Raw genomic sequence first — 16,748 nt, forward strand, 5'->3', positions numbered from 1 at the left:
AGGCATGAACAGGTGACATAAGGTATTTTGATAAACCAAAAACCCCAAAAATATAGGACCCTCTGCCATCTCCCTAGGAAAAATGAAGTTTTCAACTACAGTTGACCATTTCAAACATCTAAATATTGACAAATTAAGTAAAAACTATCTAAACCAAAACATCTTAAAGACCTAATGTTATGTTTATTCTTGCCATCTTTTGGTTTCACTTCTACATCCACTAACACTACTCTACCTAATACAAGACCTCTCCAAAATAAAAATCAAAAATATACTTTGGATGTACAGTTTAATAATATTATATCACAGTACTTAGTTTCACAAAATTAAAAGTATATATGTACAGTGTGTTCATTAGACTAAGCATTGTAACTACTTGACATATTGGTACACTTTCTAAACAATACATGTACTGGACATATTGATTCAATTTTCTAACTAAATTACTATCTTTATTTACACATGTACAAGAAGCTTTGAGTCCGTAAATTACTGGCTTCATATAACTAACCATGCATGTACTGGAAAGAATATGTGTTCTCAAAAAATAAAGCCTTTGTAACACAATTTGTCAATATTCTCTGTAAATAATAGTATCTGAAGAAGGTAACCTACATATTGTAAACAGTCCATGGACTTGGCAAACTCAGCAACACTGTCCATTAGAGTTCTGGAATCAACTATCTCGTAGTTTTTTGTTGGTAACATCACACATGGGTTGGGAACGCTTTGTTCCAATGTCCAATTTAGTTTTACTTTTCACAGGGTTTTCTGTGTCAACCTGATAAAAACATGTCAAACTAAGTTACCATTATACATTTAATATATAGTACTTAAAACAGACATACACTGTACATGTATAAGCTTTCTCTTGCTTTTTAAATTAGAGATCCTATCAACAGCACTTAGGGTTAAAGGTCAGCAAAAATTATCATTTCATATTAAAGCAGTAGATGATAAAGAACATGAACCAAATTTGGTTTATTTCTGATATAATTTAATTTGATTTGTAGCACGCTCTCTGATTGGCTGGTTTTCTTTGAGCAAACCAGGTTATTTTGTATAACTTAGCTAGGTACTTTGAAGTCATTAGTGTTTACTGGTCCACAAATATGTTTTGATTACAAATCAATCATCATGATTTGGACTGTCATCCACCTGAAATTAAATTAGTGGCTATAAAGAGCCTGAATTGATCACCTGGATAATTTGAAATCATGTGATCCGATCATACCATTTGATTATTTAAACAAAAGGTATAGAGAGTTCCCTATATTTACATCTTTCCTACCACCCACTGTCTGAGCCACATATAGGCCGAAGTGTGTTTTCCCAAAGGTTTCTTATGGCAACTTTGAGTGGCTGCAGCCAACCAAGCCACACAAAAAGTGGATCATTTGTAGAAGGCAGTGACGTCATTAATCCTATCAAGTTTCAAAACATTGGAACCTGTGATTTCAAGGGAGTTGAAATTTGAAATTTGGCCCACTAGAAGCTTAAAAGCCTCTGGTAGCCACCTTGTTTACTTAAGTAGAACCAAAAGGGCAAAATATTATCACATGTTCAAAAGGTCAAGACCACTAGAAATCTCATGTACTTCAGAATATTACTCTCCTTAGACCAAAAAAGGAGCAAAACAAAAGACTCTGAAATACTATTGTCTACTACTACAACTGTATTGACACATTTGAACAAAACTCCTTTCAGTTTTCTGGTTATGCTTTAGTTCTGATTCCACTTCATTTTAAAAACATATTAGGTTTATATGAAATTCAATTGATCCATGCTCACGTAAGAAAAATATGGAAATTTGATCTTGCTGGAAGGATTTTACTTTTATGTACATGTAATTACTCGATTAAGCATTTTCTATGGAGGTGCACCCTTCCCTCCAAGACTTGTTATTAACTAAATTATGAATTGACAGTTCACTGAAATATATTCAGGTACTACTGTATGCAATCCTTTTAATATTCTATGTCTACATCATTTTCGGTTTTCTGGTTATGTTTTAGGTCTGATTCTACTAAATTTCAAATACATATTGGGTGTACAATGTATATGATGTTCTATAAAACCCAAATTACAATAAGAAAAATATGGTAATTTGATCTCGCCTTCAGGATTTTACTTGTAAGTAATAACTTGATAAAGCAGTTTCTATGGAGGTGAACCCTTTCTTCCAAAGACTTGTTCGTAACTAAACTAGAAATACTGTGAGCAAGCTTCCAAAGAGAATACAACCAACCCCCCCCCCCCCACCCCCCCGGCTTCAAATATAAAACCCTTGTTGGATTATTTCCTTTTGGCACTATTCAACAACTATGTTCCTTCATACACACCTACAAATGATACCCAACCTACCAATAACTTTTCATCAAAATCCCATGAGTGGCTTAGGAGCTGCCCTTACGAGGTTTTAACATGCACAACCATTAATTTTTGATAATTTAAAGATGTGAAAACCTAAATTTGGATTATCTCCCTTTGGAGTCCATCAACAGTAATTATATTCTTTCATGCACATCTGCATATAATATCAAAACTTCCTACAAAATTTCATCAAAATCCCTTGAGCGGATTAGAAGGACTTGTGCTTACAAGAGATGTGGACAGATGGATGGACAGGTTGATTCCTATATACCCTCCAAACATTGTTTGCAATGGGGGGATGGGGTATATAATGTATTGACGGCCAATCAGTTCATGGAAATACTACTTTATGCAACACTTTTAATATTCTATGTAATGAAAAAGACAATGATGAAAGTCATTAGTAAAGATAACAACTGAAAATGTACCTAACAGGTGAGAACAACTTATAGTAAACATGCAATAATGATGTATTCAGGTATCTCATTGAGATGATTGGTAGGTAATTTTGGATCATCCCCTAAACGTTTACAGGTATTCACTGTAGCAGAACACCTGATCTGTTCAAGTTGTCACTCTTACATGTATAATTTCTGCTAAGTTTGGTCACTTTTGACTAAATAAGAGATACAGGACGAAATGTGTTTCCCCATAGGGTTTCAATGGCAACTCTGAGTGGATGCAGCCACCTGCTGAGCCACATGAGCCACACAAAAAGTGGATCATTTATAGAGCGCATAAAGGCCATTAAACCTATTTTTGGTTTTAGAGGTGATCTTTAAAAATTGGCTAATCAGAAGCTTAAATGGTCTTTGGTGGCCATCTTGATTAATCAAGCCAAGCCAAAAGTGGATCTTTTGTAGAAACTCTTGCATTCAGTTAAAGCTTGGTTTGCTCATATAGTTGAGCAAAATGTGAAAAGTTAACAGACAATGGACACAAAATGATGGCACTAAGCTCACTGGGACATATGGTCCAGGTGAGCTAATTATAAGGAATGTTTCTAACTTATAAACAGGTTATTCTCAATCACACGGTTTGGGCCAGTTTACACTTTTTATAAACCTTACGGTTTTAAGTGCTAACTGCTACAAACCAGGTTATTATGTATAACCTATTAAAAAATTAGAAACATTCCTTAAATAATTATAATGGAACACCCAATATAAGCAGGCTCACATACCCCCATGACTTGATATTGTCACTAGCAAAGGATGGTAATCTGAACATATTTAATATATGCCCATAGAACCACTGTGCATCTGACTTCAGTATGACGGGATGTGTTAATGTGGTACAAATAGGAAAGTTTAAAATATATGACAACTCTCAAGCTTTTACAGTCATATTGGAATCAATGATAGTAAGTCAGTGGTGTTTAAATATTCTTACATTGTTCTCTACAGCATGTTTCTTTGTCCATTGTCTGGCATTTTCTGTATATAAAGCCTTGTTATATTTAAACTCATCTGACTGTCAAAAAAAAAAGAAGAAAATTAATGCTTTAGATGTGCAAAGACAATATACAAATCTACCAAAAAAACAATGAGGCAAGAAAAAATAACTAGAAATTTGAATTTTTCTAGATTCCATAATACCCTAAAGGAACTAGTTCAAATGAATTGAGAAAAAGATCAAAGGTGCCAACAAATGAATTTATGCAGAGAGATATATCACCATGTTTCAGATGAAGGCAGCCATCAGAAAAATGAAAATGAAAAAGGCACCAGGTCCAGATAACATCACCAATGAAATGCTTCAACACCTTGGCACCTTAGCATTAACAACTTTGCTAGAGATTCTCAACCTGAGCTGGAGACAAGGTCAAGTCCCTCAATGTTGGAAAGAAGCCATAATGTTGCCAATACTGAAGAGGGGAAAAAACAAGTCAAAGGCTTCAAGCTACCGCCCAATTAGCCTAACAAGCAGTTGCTGCAAATTAATGGAGCGTATAATCAACAAGCGCCTACAGACATACTTGGAATCTGAGAACATTCTTGGTCATGAACAAGTTGGTTTTAGACAGTACAAGAGCACAGGAGATCAGACAACACATCTATCTCAAGTAGTCAAAGATGCATTTCAATCAAAGAAAGTAACGCTAGCTGTCTTTGTAGATCTTCAGAGAGCATTTGACAAAGTTTGGAAAGATGGCCTTCTTGTGAAACTTCTTAGATTTGGAGTAAGTGGAATAACGTACAAATGGACCAACTCATATCTGTACAATAGAAGGGCAAGGGTACTTGTAGATGGGAAACATGGCTGAAAAATACTTCTAAAACAGGGTGTACCACAGGGAGGAGTATTGCCACCGACTCTCTTCATACTCTATATCAATGACCTAGTTCCAAAGCTACCAAATGGTGTAGAATCAGCACTCTACGCAGATGATCTTGTCCTCTGGTGCTCTAAAGAGTATGCAACTACTGCAAGGTACAGGATACAAACAGCATTAGATATGGTAGTCAAATGGGCCAATGAGTGGTGTGTTACCATCAATAGAGAGAAAACAACAGCAACCCTCTTTACACTCTCACCTAAAACCCAATCTGTCAAACTGACCATGGATGACATCCATATCACAATGGAAAATCAGCAAACATACCTTGGTGTTACCTTCGATAAAAGACTTACATGGAAAGAGCATATAATGACAGCAGAAGCCAAAACCAGACGAAAACTAAACATGAGAAAACTTGCTGGTACAAACTGGGGTGCTAATGAGAAAATTTTAAAATCTGTCTACGAAGGAAATGTACACCCACATCTAGAATATGGCTCTAGTGCTTGGATGACAGCAGCTAAGTCTCACCATCAGAACTGACCAACAACAAACTATCACAACTTGAAAGAGCTATTTATTTCATCAAGAGCCTTAAAACTGCCATACAATGGATACCTTCACATCGTGGAATCAATGGAAATGAAAAAGCAGATAAGCTAGCAAAGGAAGGTGCTCAACAACAGCAAGATGAAAATCCTGTCTGCTACACAGAGATGAAGACCGTCATCAAGTCTCTGCACAATACCCCTCAAAAGCAAGATACATTTTTACCTACCATCAACTAAAAAGATTTGAGCAAACTACAATCTTCAGGCTCAGGACAGGACACAACAGACTCAACCAACATCTGTACAGAGTTTTGAAGGTCATACCATCACCTATGTGTCCCTGTGGAGAAGCAGAGCAGAATACAGAACACTTTCTGCAGACGTGCAAGTTACACCAGGCACAGAGATAGAAGATATGGGATAAACCAACCCCCATGACAGAGAAACTGTATGGACCTGTGGAAGACCTACAGAAGATGGCCAGATTTGTTGAGGAGACTGGCATTCAAGTGTAATGGCGAACAACAAGAAGAAGACAATTCTTTAAATTCAAAGAAAGATCATTCATATTCATATTCAACATTTTTCTATTATACTTACAATGACGGAATATTCTGATCAAACTAAAATATAACCTTGTTCTGTATTTTATGGTATTGTTATACTAAGTTTGAAAAATTATCCTTTGATATCTTCTAAAGTCATCATCTGGGAACTTTCTGATGCCAGACAGGTGGGCAGACAAACAGACACTCATTACCTTATTTTCGGAGGGTATCATACAATGACCTCATGTGTATGGTTTACTCTGGGGTTTGTTTTGACATTTTACACCAATTCAAGTTTAGTTTTATTAGGTTTTACTGTAATTTATTATGTTAGAGGTACATGTATACTAGTACTCAAACTGGACAAAATATTAAATTTCTATTTTTGTGATCCATAATCAGTAATTCATCCATTGATAATCATCTGCCAAACCAAACTGACTGAATATCATTAATACCACATGGAAAAATAACAAGAAATTAAAACATATTTAACAAGAGATTCTAAAGAACCTGAATCTCCCATCTGGCTTAATGAGCCAAACTCGATTTTTTTGGTAAAAATTCCTAACCCTCATACCTAAGGAACAATCATATCAATTTTCACTGAATTCTGTCTAGAAGTTTCATATAAGGAGGTTTTTTTACATAATGACATAAAAAATAGCAAAATAAAACTTCCAAAAAGGGCAATAACTCCAACACAGGTAAACAGATTTTCACACAAGTTTACCCACAGATAGATCTCATCATGCTGAACACTTATACCACAGATCAAAAATCCTCACATCAGTTCTTGGCAAAATATCCTACAGAGCATTCATACCAAGTTTGGTTGTAATTGGTCAAGTAGTTCACAGAGGAAGATTTTTGAAAGAATTAACATAAAAATAGCAACAACAAAAAAAATATAACTCCAACATGGGTAAATAGTTTTTCACTCAAATTTAAGCACAAATAGATCACATCAAGCGAAACAGAATTTGGCTAAGCCTAACAGTTATGATGATATGGAAAAAAACTGCTGACTGACCTGTATGTTCTGTGTTATTCAACTGATCAATACTCCCCACATCAGTTCTAGGCAGTAAACACAAGGAAACATTCAATCCGAGTTTGGATCTAATTGGTCCAGTTGTTTCAGAGAAGAAGAGTTTAGAAATTGTTAACGATTGACAATGGACACCAAGTGATGACAGTAGCTCACATGGCCCTTCAGGCCAGGAGAGCTAAAAATGAGTGCTGCTGTCCTGGTAATTATCTTATTTCCTAAGTATGGAAGGAAGTCAGGCAAAGGGGTAGGGATGTTAAGGCCTATTACAGGATAAATTATATAAAATATTTTCAGAAATTGTGATCTAATATTAGTTTCACACTGTAGCATTTCAAAATAGCTTATTAAAATAGAAAAGAGCACGTTTTTAAGAAGCTAATCTACTCTTACAGCACTTTGAAAAGGTAGAAAATTTGGAAAATAACTTCTCATTTGTGTTCTAGTGTGTAAATTAGTTATTTAAATTTGTTCACATAGAAATAAGAAATCCAATTTCACTCAGAAAAAGACACTACCATAAGCAACTTATGAAAAAAAAATGTCTTTGTAGTTCCTTTGCAGATATTTTCATTTGATTCAAAATATGGTTAGAAAATAACAAATTCACGGCTTTTCTGAAGATATCTTGCAAAAAATAACCAACTCTAAACCTTTAAATTGATTACATGAATCACAATATTTGTAACATTTGTTTTGGGTAATCAAATAGTATCATCATAGGATTAAACACTGTTTTTTTCAGAATTTATCTCTGTGTAAAATGGGACAATTCACTCACAAAACAAATGAAAGTCCAAAGGACTTCTGTGTCAGTATTTTGAGTGAATATAGTTCAATTTACACATCCATAAATTCTGGAAAAAAGTCTATCCAAAATATACTTATAGTTTTTTCTTGTAGACTCTCATTCAGTGACATTGACATCTGAAACTGACATTGCAAATGGTGGTATTTAACCGAAAATGTGACACGGTTGTCAATTTCAATATTCAGAGTATTTGTGGGCTACTGGTAACTGTACTCTTTCAAAAATTGTTTTGAATATACAATGCCGAAATTGAATGAAACAAAGCATATAATACAGTTATAAGCCTCTGAATGGCTCTTTCTTTTGTCGACGAAATGGTTGTCATGTTGTTTACGATATGTACATGGAATTTACACTATTGTAAAAACTGTCATTGCAGAGGTAGTAAAGAGTGAACAACCAATTATAATGCATGAAAAAGATATATGCTAATTATACTGGAATCATTTTGTAACATGTACAACAACAAATACTTTTGTCCAAGGTAGTAATAATTTATCAGGCTATTTGACTGTCTTATTACCTCTACCCTTTTCACCTTAACTGGTGCACATTGAGCTGGTAATGCTTTTATTTATTTATCTGATACTGACAATGTTCAAAATTTAATTCCCCTTTCTGGTAATTTTTGAATACTTACAATTTCTGCCATAAGTGGATCCTCTGGATTAGGTTCTGCCATCAGGAGCTGTATGCTGGTTAGCACGGTACTTATATTAAGACAAGGTTTCCAAGCTCCCTATAAAAAGATACAAAATGTAGTGTTATACACTGTAGATTGATTGATTGTGGTTTTACATCCTATGGCAGATATTTCAAGAATTTCAAGAATGTTTGATAAAGCAGTTTCTGGTTTGTACTAGACTAACATGCTGATGTTCACTGAAGCCACAGCCTTGTGCATGTCAGCCTAGTCACACACTTTATTCTGACTCAAAGCCAACCAGTTATGTGTTTGGCAAAGGGACGGTGAGTGCTGATTTATTTTTAAGTCTTTTGTGCAAAAACGAACCAATGATCCTCCACTGCAGCAAGCAGCCTACAATAATAAACGCTGTAAAAAATGTACTATTGTTGTCAGTTATCTCAATTCTAAAATACATTTTGGTAACCGTGAAATCAGCTCAAATTATGACAATAAAAAAATAACAGCAAAAAAATTATATATTTAAGATACAACATGTATACAGAAAAGATGTACAAGTTTGAGCACACAGCTTTTATGTTCGGACCAAAATTAAAATGTAGCATAAAATTGTATTGTGCTTAGGCTGCATTATCTACATACTAACAATCAAAAGCTATTGACTTCCCAACTATACTCAAGTATAGGATTTCTTTATTCCTATTTTACTACTGAAAATGTGGGGTTTCAAAATATTAATTTCAATAGTTTGTGCATTTGTGGTTCACTGAAATTTAGGCCAAAAGGGGAATAATTATAAAATTCCTCATACAGCAGGAATGTTGCTAGTATATTGTGTGTATTCAAACAACAGGCTCTGAAGAGTCTGAATTGCTCACCTGATTACTAACTATAAAAAATTGAATACATGCAAAAACTAAAAATGGTCAAACACCTTTGACCAAATTGCACAAATGATATTTGTAATGATATAGAACATTTTTGCTACTAACATTAATCATTATTCTACTGATATTAATAGCAGGCTTAAAATGCAAAAAATCATTAAAAAATGCAACCAAAATATTTTCCCCACATTTGCATAATTTCCATACTGGTAATTGATATTTTTTTCCCAATTGACATTAATCATCAATCTGCTTTCTATTTGTTAACAACAAGCACGATCTAGGAAAATGGTAAAAAATGACACTTTCTGGGGCCATAACGTAAGTGTCAACAGATTTGAAAAAAAAAATAGATATTGAAACAATGAATATATATCAATTGACATTAATCATCTATCTGCTTTTGTTTCTGTATAATACACAAAACCTGATGAAAACATCAAAAATGACACTTTCAAGGACCATAACTTTAACACAGGTTCACAGACTTTTCTCAAATTTGCACCAAAAATAGATATTGAAGTTCTTAACATTTTATCAATTTACAATAATCATCAATCTGCTTTCATTTTATATATGATAAGCCAAAACTACCCCCAAAAAAATGTAAAATCTGCATAGAAATGACAATAACTCTAAAAATTAGTAAATCAATCATTTTGACATTTTCAGAAACGATAGAGATTTTTTTTCAGTCTGTTATAGTTTTTGAGATATAAACAAAAATATATAGTAATATCCTATGTTTTATTTTTAGAAACAGCAGCCATGTTTTTTTGGCAAGGGACCATAATGGATACAATTTTGGGAGTAGACATGTCAAGGTGATATAGTTACCAAGTTTTATCAAATTACGTTCAGTGGTTTCAGAGGAGAAGATTTGTAAAGAAAAGTTAAAGACAGACGAATATGACATCAGCAGACACCAAGTGATGACAAAAGCTCACATGGCCTTTTAGGCCAGGTGTGCTAAAAATGTACCTTTGGTGGCATTTTGAGTGTGTCCAGACATATCCTGCCTCCAGTATCTATATTAGGATGATATATTGGTGTAATAAATCGGACTTTAGGTGGCTCAAATGGGTACCTGTATTTCAAATATTAATTGAAAAAGAAATATTAGTACATTATATACAACACAGTATGATAAACTTTATTCTGGTGGGTACAAATGTATGTTAACAAATAGAATTAATTTTGATTTTAGAATATTACTTATTACATCTGTACATTCTTGTCATGAATATTTTTACTTCTTTCAGATTCAACTACATCATTTCAGAACCAAGTTAAACTCTTTTTACTGATTTATCTTCTTGTCACTGTATTAACTCCGGTATACGAATGTAACAACAAGGGAAGATGGTGAAGCTCCTAATATACCAGCTAACAAGTCAGAACTTTGCTCTGGGGTCATTCAATTTCAATTTTTGTATTTTATCAACTAATGGTGGTAGTACTATATACCTTTGTGAACTATACCTATTTACTGGTGTCAATAAAATCTTGTCAATATACTGTGTGATTTGTATTCTGCATTAAAGGCTGAAAAGTACCCCTTAGCTTACCCACTTCACTACATGTATGTACATTTGTACATGTAATGACCTCATAATGATGAAAACAGATCAAAAAGACTTACAATGTAGAAACTTATTTATACCTTTCTTGATGCTGATTTAACATTTTATTTGTAAGAAGTAAAGTTGGTAATAAAAAAACATTGATAATTAAAGAAGTTTGAGTTTTTGTTACAAATATGCAATTCAAGAAAAAAGAGAATGCACTTTTCATGTTTCTTAATCGAAAGCTGAAGGACACCTTAAATGAATAAATACTTTATCACTTGCACAATAAAACTTTAAATTGACTTCATAAAATTATTAAATACTGTATACATTTGTATGTTTTAAGCATTTTTAAATAAAAAAACATTACAACTTTGGGGTGACTGTATTCCAAAGTGGGTCAGAACATAAATCAATTCAGTTGTTATTCGCTGGGTAAAGTGTAATTATTCATAATATAACTGTCACAATATACATGTACCTTTCTGGAATCTGGATCTCGAGTTTAAAGATGCCTTTCTCATATGGTGTCCCTTCTCCTCCAAAAATTTCTGAAAAAAAAAAATTTACATCACTAAAGGCTTTACACGTGAATATTTTAAAATCTTCTGGCCTTATCATTAGGTGAAGTGGACCAAAAAGTTAATTATTTAAAGAGGCCTCTACTAACATCATTCCTACTAAGATTTCTTAACAAATGGCCCCTACAGATTGTCAATATCATGGAAAAATTCTGAAAATGGCACCTTATCAAAATTTCCATCCATACCACTGTTAATGTTGGTAAATACACATGATATGTACATCAATTAACTTCAGCTCTTAATTAAACCAGCAGCAAGATGTACTGAAACTCTTGCATAGTCCACAGGCTTATTGGGGAGGAAAGCCCAATATTCCATGCTGGAAAATAAGTGAAATCTCTGGGCTAAGATAAAAATGTACATGTACATGTACGTGCACAGTAGTTTTGTACCATCTTGGCAGATTTGGCAACTTTGAAAAAGGGGTTCCAAGCTATTACTTGCTCATTTTAGCATAAATTTTGCATAAAATTATAATATTTTCCAACAAAAAGGGAGGTTTAACACCTCCTAGATTTACCACTGTGTAGGTACCTGAAAACTTTGTCACATCTATGATTGTAACTGATGGCGATCATTGCAAAAAATATCTCCATTGCCAAATCCTAAAAGGGATCACTCTAGAGTTGGCACATATAGCTCAAAAGACCAAATTACATGTCACTGACTGAAAGACACCTCAAAGTTACAATTTTAATGCATTATATTAACACAAATTACTATTAATAATTTTTTATATGAAAATACAACAATGCACTTCCATACATACATGTATAATATATTTATGAAAATATGAAAGCTTTAAAAATAAAAGATACAACATGTAATTAGATAAGAATTATCACATCAAAGCACTTAAAGTTTTCTTCAAAGAAAATTTTTTATTTCAAATATAATATAATGTCACAAAAATTGTTTAAAAGATAATTAAATGCTGTATAATTAAAATTTCTAGATGTCTTTTGGTCATTCCATGTTTACAAGATATATTTTGGTCAATGACACCCCTTTGGGTTTTTCAAGTCACCCCTCTAGAGCCATTTTCGGTGTGATGTCACACTTTCATTTGATTGGTTAATTGAAGGAATTTAAATTGATCGGAAGTTGAGGTAGTAAAAAAAGTATTCTACCTGTAATTTAAAAACTGACTTTTAATTAGTGCTTAGATAGACAGCATGTGCATGCGCATGAGTGGAAAAAAATGACGGACTTTTTTTCTCTCCGATAAACAAAGGAAAAAAAATATTGTGAAAGCTGTTTATATTGAACTTTTTAGAGTTTTCTATCATTTCTGATATCTGTGGATCTTAATGGGACCAAAGTTTAAGCCAAACGAAGCCAAGAGAATTCGTAAAAGGAAAAAAACAGAGGGTAATGTCAGCGATGAAAAACCAAATAAGGAATCAAATAGTGCTCACCAAACCCACTCAACTAAACAACATGTAAATAAACCCCAAAAGATCAATACACAAACTAACGAAATGCCTAGCCCCAACCCAGCAATGCTTGATTCTACAATCCCAAAACAGCAGTATATACCACAATTCCAGCAATTCCAACAGCTGCCTGTCCCGCCTCGAAAACCTCCTCCAAATTATCATCAGTCGCCCACCTCTCCATGTGTCGGTTTCTATACTAGTACATCACACAGTTTGATACCGCCTATGCAACAAATTACTTTCAGACCAATGCAAGAGATACAGACACAAACTAGACAATTTATCTATGAAACTCAACGAAATTAGTGATAAATTGTCGGCCATTGATTCACTCACAGAAAAACTTACCTCGTTTGACAAGACCGTTAAAAATCTGACGACAACTGTTGAAAATGTTACCAAAAGAGTAGACGATATAGAGAAGGGTATGAATTTCATCAACGAAACTTTTGAAATATAGTAAATCCGAAGTCCAAGAAGTAAAATCTTTACTAACAGAAATTAAAGCAGACAATTTTGAAATGTGCAAAAACATGGGTCAATTGAAAACTGATTTACAAGAACTTCACAATAGACAAATTGACCTTCAAACACGATCAATGCGGAAAAATCTCATTTTTACCGGAATTCCCATGCTGAACAAATATGAATCTTCTGATGACACCGAAAAAGTACTTGACGATTTTATGTTTAGACAATTGAAAATGGATGAAATAGGGGCTTATCATAGAGCGCACAGATTCGGAAAAGAATACGAGGTTAAGATCGAAGCGGAAATGTTAAGTATACGACAAAATCAATTGTTTGCCGATTTCAAAACTTTAAGGAGCGAGTGCGTGTCCGAAAATCCGCAAAAGAGCTTACGGGAACCGTCTACAGAATAAGTGAACAATTTCCGAAAGAAGTAAAGGATAAATGGAAAGAATTATGGCCACAATTTCAAGAAGCTAGACTTCAAAATAAGAAGGCTCATTTTAAACGAGATCGATTATATGTTGATGGCACGGAAGTTTTCCCCTCTGTTAAACACAACAGAATGCGAATGGAAACAAATGACATTAATGGTGACAACCTGCGACAACGATATGAAGGCCAAGGAGCATGACCAAAAACTAGAGACTCTGGACGACCCCGTCGAGACCCCCTTCACCAGTCATATTAGGACAACCATGGAGAGCGATGAACCTTAACCGAAGATCGGACGATCAATATTGAACAGTCTAGTACCTCAACAATAGACCCTAATTTTGTAAATAAAAACATAACAGTGTTAACATTTTGTCTTTAAATTATTTCTACTTTTATATGCAGATGACACTGTATTGCTTGCAGAGTCAAGCACTGATCTGCAGCTACTTTTGGACACTTTTTCAGAATATTGTAATCAGTGGAAGCTGAAAATTAACACTGATAAAACTAAAGTAATGGTATTTTCCAAAGGTAAAGTTTCAAAAATATTAGTTTTATACAAATGGAAGAGAATTGGAAATAGTTAAACAATATAAATATCTTGGTATCATTTTTTCTAGTAATGGTTCATTTCTTGCAACAAGAAAATACCTCAGAGAACAAGCTATGAAAGCATTGTACTCTGTGATTAGAAAATGCAGATTTAATAATTTATCAATAAGATGTCAACTTGATATGTTTGACAAGGCAATTTCTCCTATATTATTGTATGGAAGTGAAATATGGGGCTTTGAAAATATAAATATAATTGAAAAAATAGTTGTACTTTTGCAAACGCATTTTAAGATTAAAACAGTCAACTCCTAATTATATGGTATATGGAGAGCTTGGTCAATATCCACTTTCTATTAAGATCAAGTTGAGAATAGTAGGTTTTTGGATTCGGTTAAATAACAGTGAGAATAAGATATCGTCTATTCTGTGTAGATTACTCTACATATATTATTTGAATTACGGGTATGAAAGCAATTGGGTTTGTTATATTAAAAGTATTTTTGATAATTGCAGAATGAGTAATATTTGGCAAAATACACAACTGTATGCAAAAGAATGGATAATTGAGTCACTTAAGCAAAAATTAAAGGATCAATTTTTACAAGGGTGGTTATCAGATATTAATAACTCATCCAAGTCATTATGTTACAGAATTTACAAGACTGAATTTAAGTTTGAAAATTATCTTAAAATATTACCATTTAATTTCCTATTCATATTAAGTAAATTTCGATGTGGAAATCATCAACTACCTGTGGAGGTGGGCAGATGGCAGAATATTCCACGTGAAGAGAGATCCTGTCACCTGTGTGGCTCCACTGATATAGGCGATGAGTTCCACTTCATTATGTCATGTGATGCTTTTACAAATGAGCGTCGTCTATTTGTCTACAGATTATCTTACTCATATTAATATTTTAAATTTTTGTCTATCATGTCATCAGAAAACATTGTTGAGCTTGAAAAATTATGTAAATTAATGAAATGTATTTCTTCGAAACTAGCACCTCCTGGTTAACATATTATATTGTATGTATTGTATGTATTTCCACACATGCAGCAGTTACTGCATATATTATATTATTTTATCTTCTCTATAACTATATTCAGTTTATGAGAATAAAGATATCTATCTATCTAATACCAGATTCAAATTTAAAATTATCATGCCCTTTCAATGTATTTTTCTTAAGATTCAAAATCATTTGCATCTTCAAAAAACCTAATTTGATTTGACAGAAGTTGTTCATTTCATTTTATCAAGGATAAGAATCTTATGATGTCGCCATAGAATATACATTTGTATACATTGTATAATTGTATATATTATTTTAGTCCTCAGAAAGAAAACAAAAACCCACTTATTCAGAATACAATTTTTTTTCATACTTCAAATTGATTTCTGCCATTCAAAACATGATCAGAATTCTGGATTATATATTCCTGAGGGGCCATGCCCAAAGACCCCTTCCCCCTTGGCAAAAGTGTGGGTTGCTTTGCGACCCTCACTATAATTGGTTGTCTGTGTATTTTTTTCAGGCTAGAAGATATAGCCTTCAAATAGGCATACATATGTATATCTACTGGTCTAGGAGTAGTTCTCACCGGCATGAAATTCTTGCCAACAAATTTTTCATCCCCTCCTGTGAAACAAGTTCATGCACAAATTGAAAGGAAAAATGTAGAACAAACTGCTGATAATTCGCTCTCAAAAAGGAGCTATCATGCAAGTTTTCATTGAGGAATAAAATTTTGGTGAGCAGATTGGCAAGAATAGCTTCTGTCTTGAAAATGGTGAGATCTACTCTCTGACCAGTAGCTCTGCAGTCTAGTAAGATTCAAAATTAATTCTTCCCCTGGTATGGAGCTTGAAACCTAAAGAATTTATGCAAAATGAGGTTCTGATATACATGTTCAGCTTCAGGGGCCAGCTTTCTACAGCATTAATTGATGAAACTTCAAGTTTCTTAATCCAAATGAAAAATATCCTTGAAAGGATTAGCTGCGAAACGTAGCTCTAACTATTTTTTAGTATTTTCTTAACGTTCTAGATCACAAAATCAAAAAAAAGATCAAGAGCTACAATTTCGCAGCTATGAAAGGATATACATGTAGCCATAGCCAGCAGGGTTTTTCCTTATTTTTGCTGGAACCGGCCAAACACAGCAATGAACAGATGAAATCTTAATAATGTTGCATACAGTTGTAAGGGAAAATCTCAGTTTGGACAGGCCAAAAGTGTGCTTGAACCATGCAATTTGGCCTCCAGTCGCTTTTTAGGGAAAACCCTGTTACTGTTAAGCCTAGGTCTAGGTGGGATAAGCATCATTTAGAAAAGTACGGGCTTCTAAGCGATCCGTTCTGTCTTCAACTGGCCAGCAAGATATTCCATACGGCGGAGAATTCAATATCATATCAAGTTCCTTCTTTAAACGAGCATTTTTTTGCATTTTGCACCAAAAACTTTGAAAATCCCGCTGTGATTGGGAATGTACAAATGTATTTACTAACCAATATCGGTTGCGACTACGTTCAATTTTCCGTA

The 16,748-nt window shown here is 33.7% G+C and overlaps 1 protein-coding gene and 1 pseudogene across 1 annotated transcript; one reads left to right on the forward strand and one right to left on the reverse strand.

The window, feature by feature from the left end:
- Nucleotides 1-272: 272 nt before the first annotated feature.
- LOC148609265 (ubiquitin-conjugating enzyme E2 T-like) lies at nt 273-16,702 on the reverse strand. Its single transcript, XM_088541145.1, has 6 exons — nt 16,545-16,702; nt 11,198-11,267; nt 10,130-10,235; nt 8,256-8,354; nt 3,766-3,846; nt 273-781 (listed from the first exon to the last, which is right to left on the reverse strand). Exons 1-6 carry the CDS (start codon nt 16,651-16,653, stop codon nt 677-679), a joined length of 570 nt encoding a protein of 189 aa, XP_088397271.1. The 5' UTR covers nt 16,654-16,702; the 3' UTR covers nt 273-676.
- Nucleotides 14,051-15,221, forward strand: LOC148609266 (uncharacterized; annotated as a pseudogene).
- Nucleotides 16,703-16,748: the final 46 nt, after the last annotated feature.

This window comes from Perna viridis, chromosome 8, assembly GCF_037379345.1.
Source record: "Perna viridis isolate PV_CMFRI_1.1 ecotype Kerala chromosome 8, ASM3737934v1, whole genome shotgun sequence".
Taxonomy (NCBI): domain Eukaryota; kingdom Metazoa; phylum Mollusca; class Bivalvia; order Mytilida; family Mytilidae; genus Perna; species Perna viridis.

What these genes read in the sequence shown, in the direction of transcription:
- LOC148609265 (XM_088541145.1), bottom strand. Translation starts at nt 16,653, where the DNA reads ATGCAAAAAAATGCTCGTTTAAAGAAGGAACTTGATATGATATTGAAT. An exon ending in GAGATCCAGATTCCAGAAAG is followed by an intron (nt 10,236 to 11,197) that starts GTACATGTATAT and finishes TTTGAAATACAG; the next exon opens with GTACCCATTTGAGCCACCTA. An exon ending in CACTCAAAATGCCACCAAAG is followed by an intron (nt 8,355 to 10,129) that starts GTACATTTTTAG and finishes ATCTTTTTATAG; the next exon opens with GGAGCTTGGAAACCTTGTCT.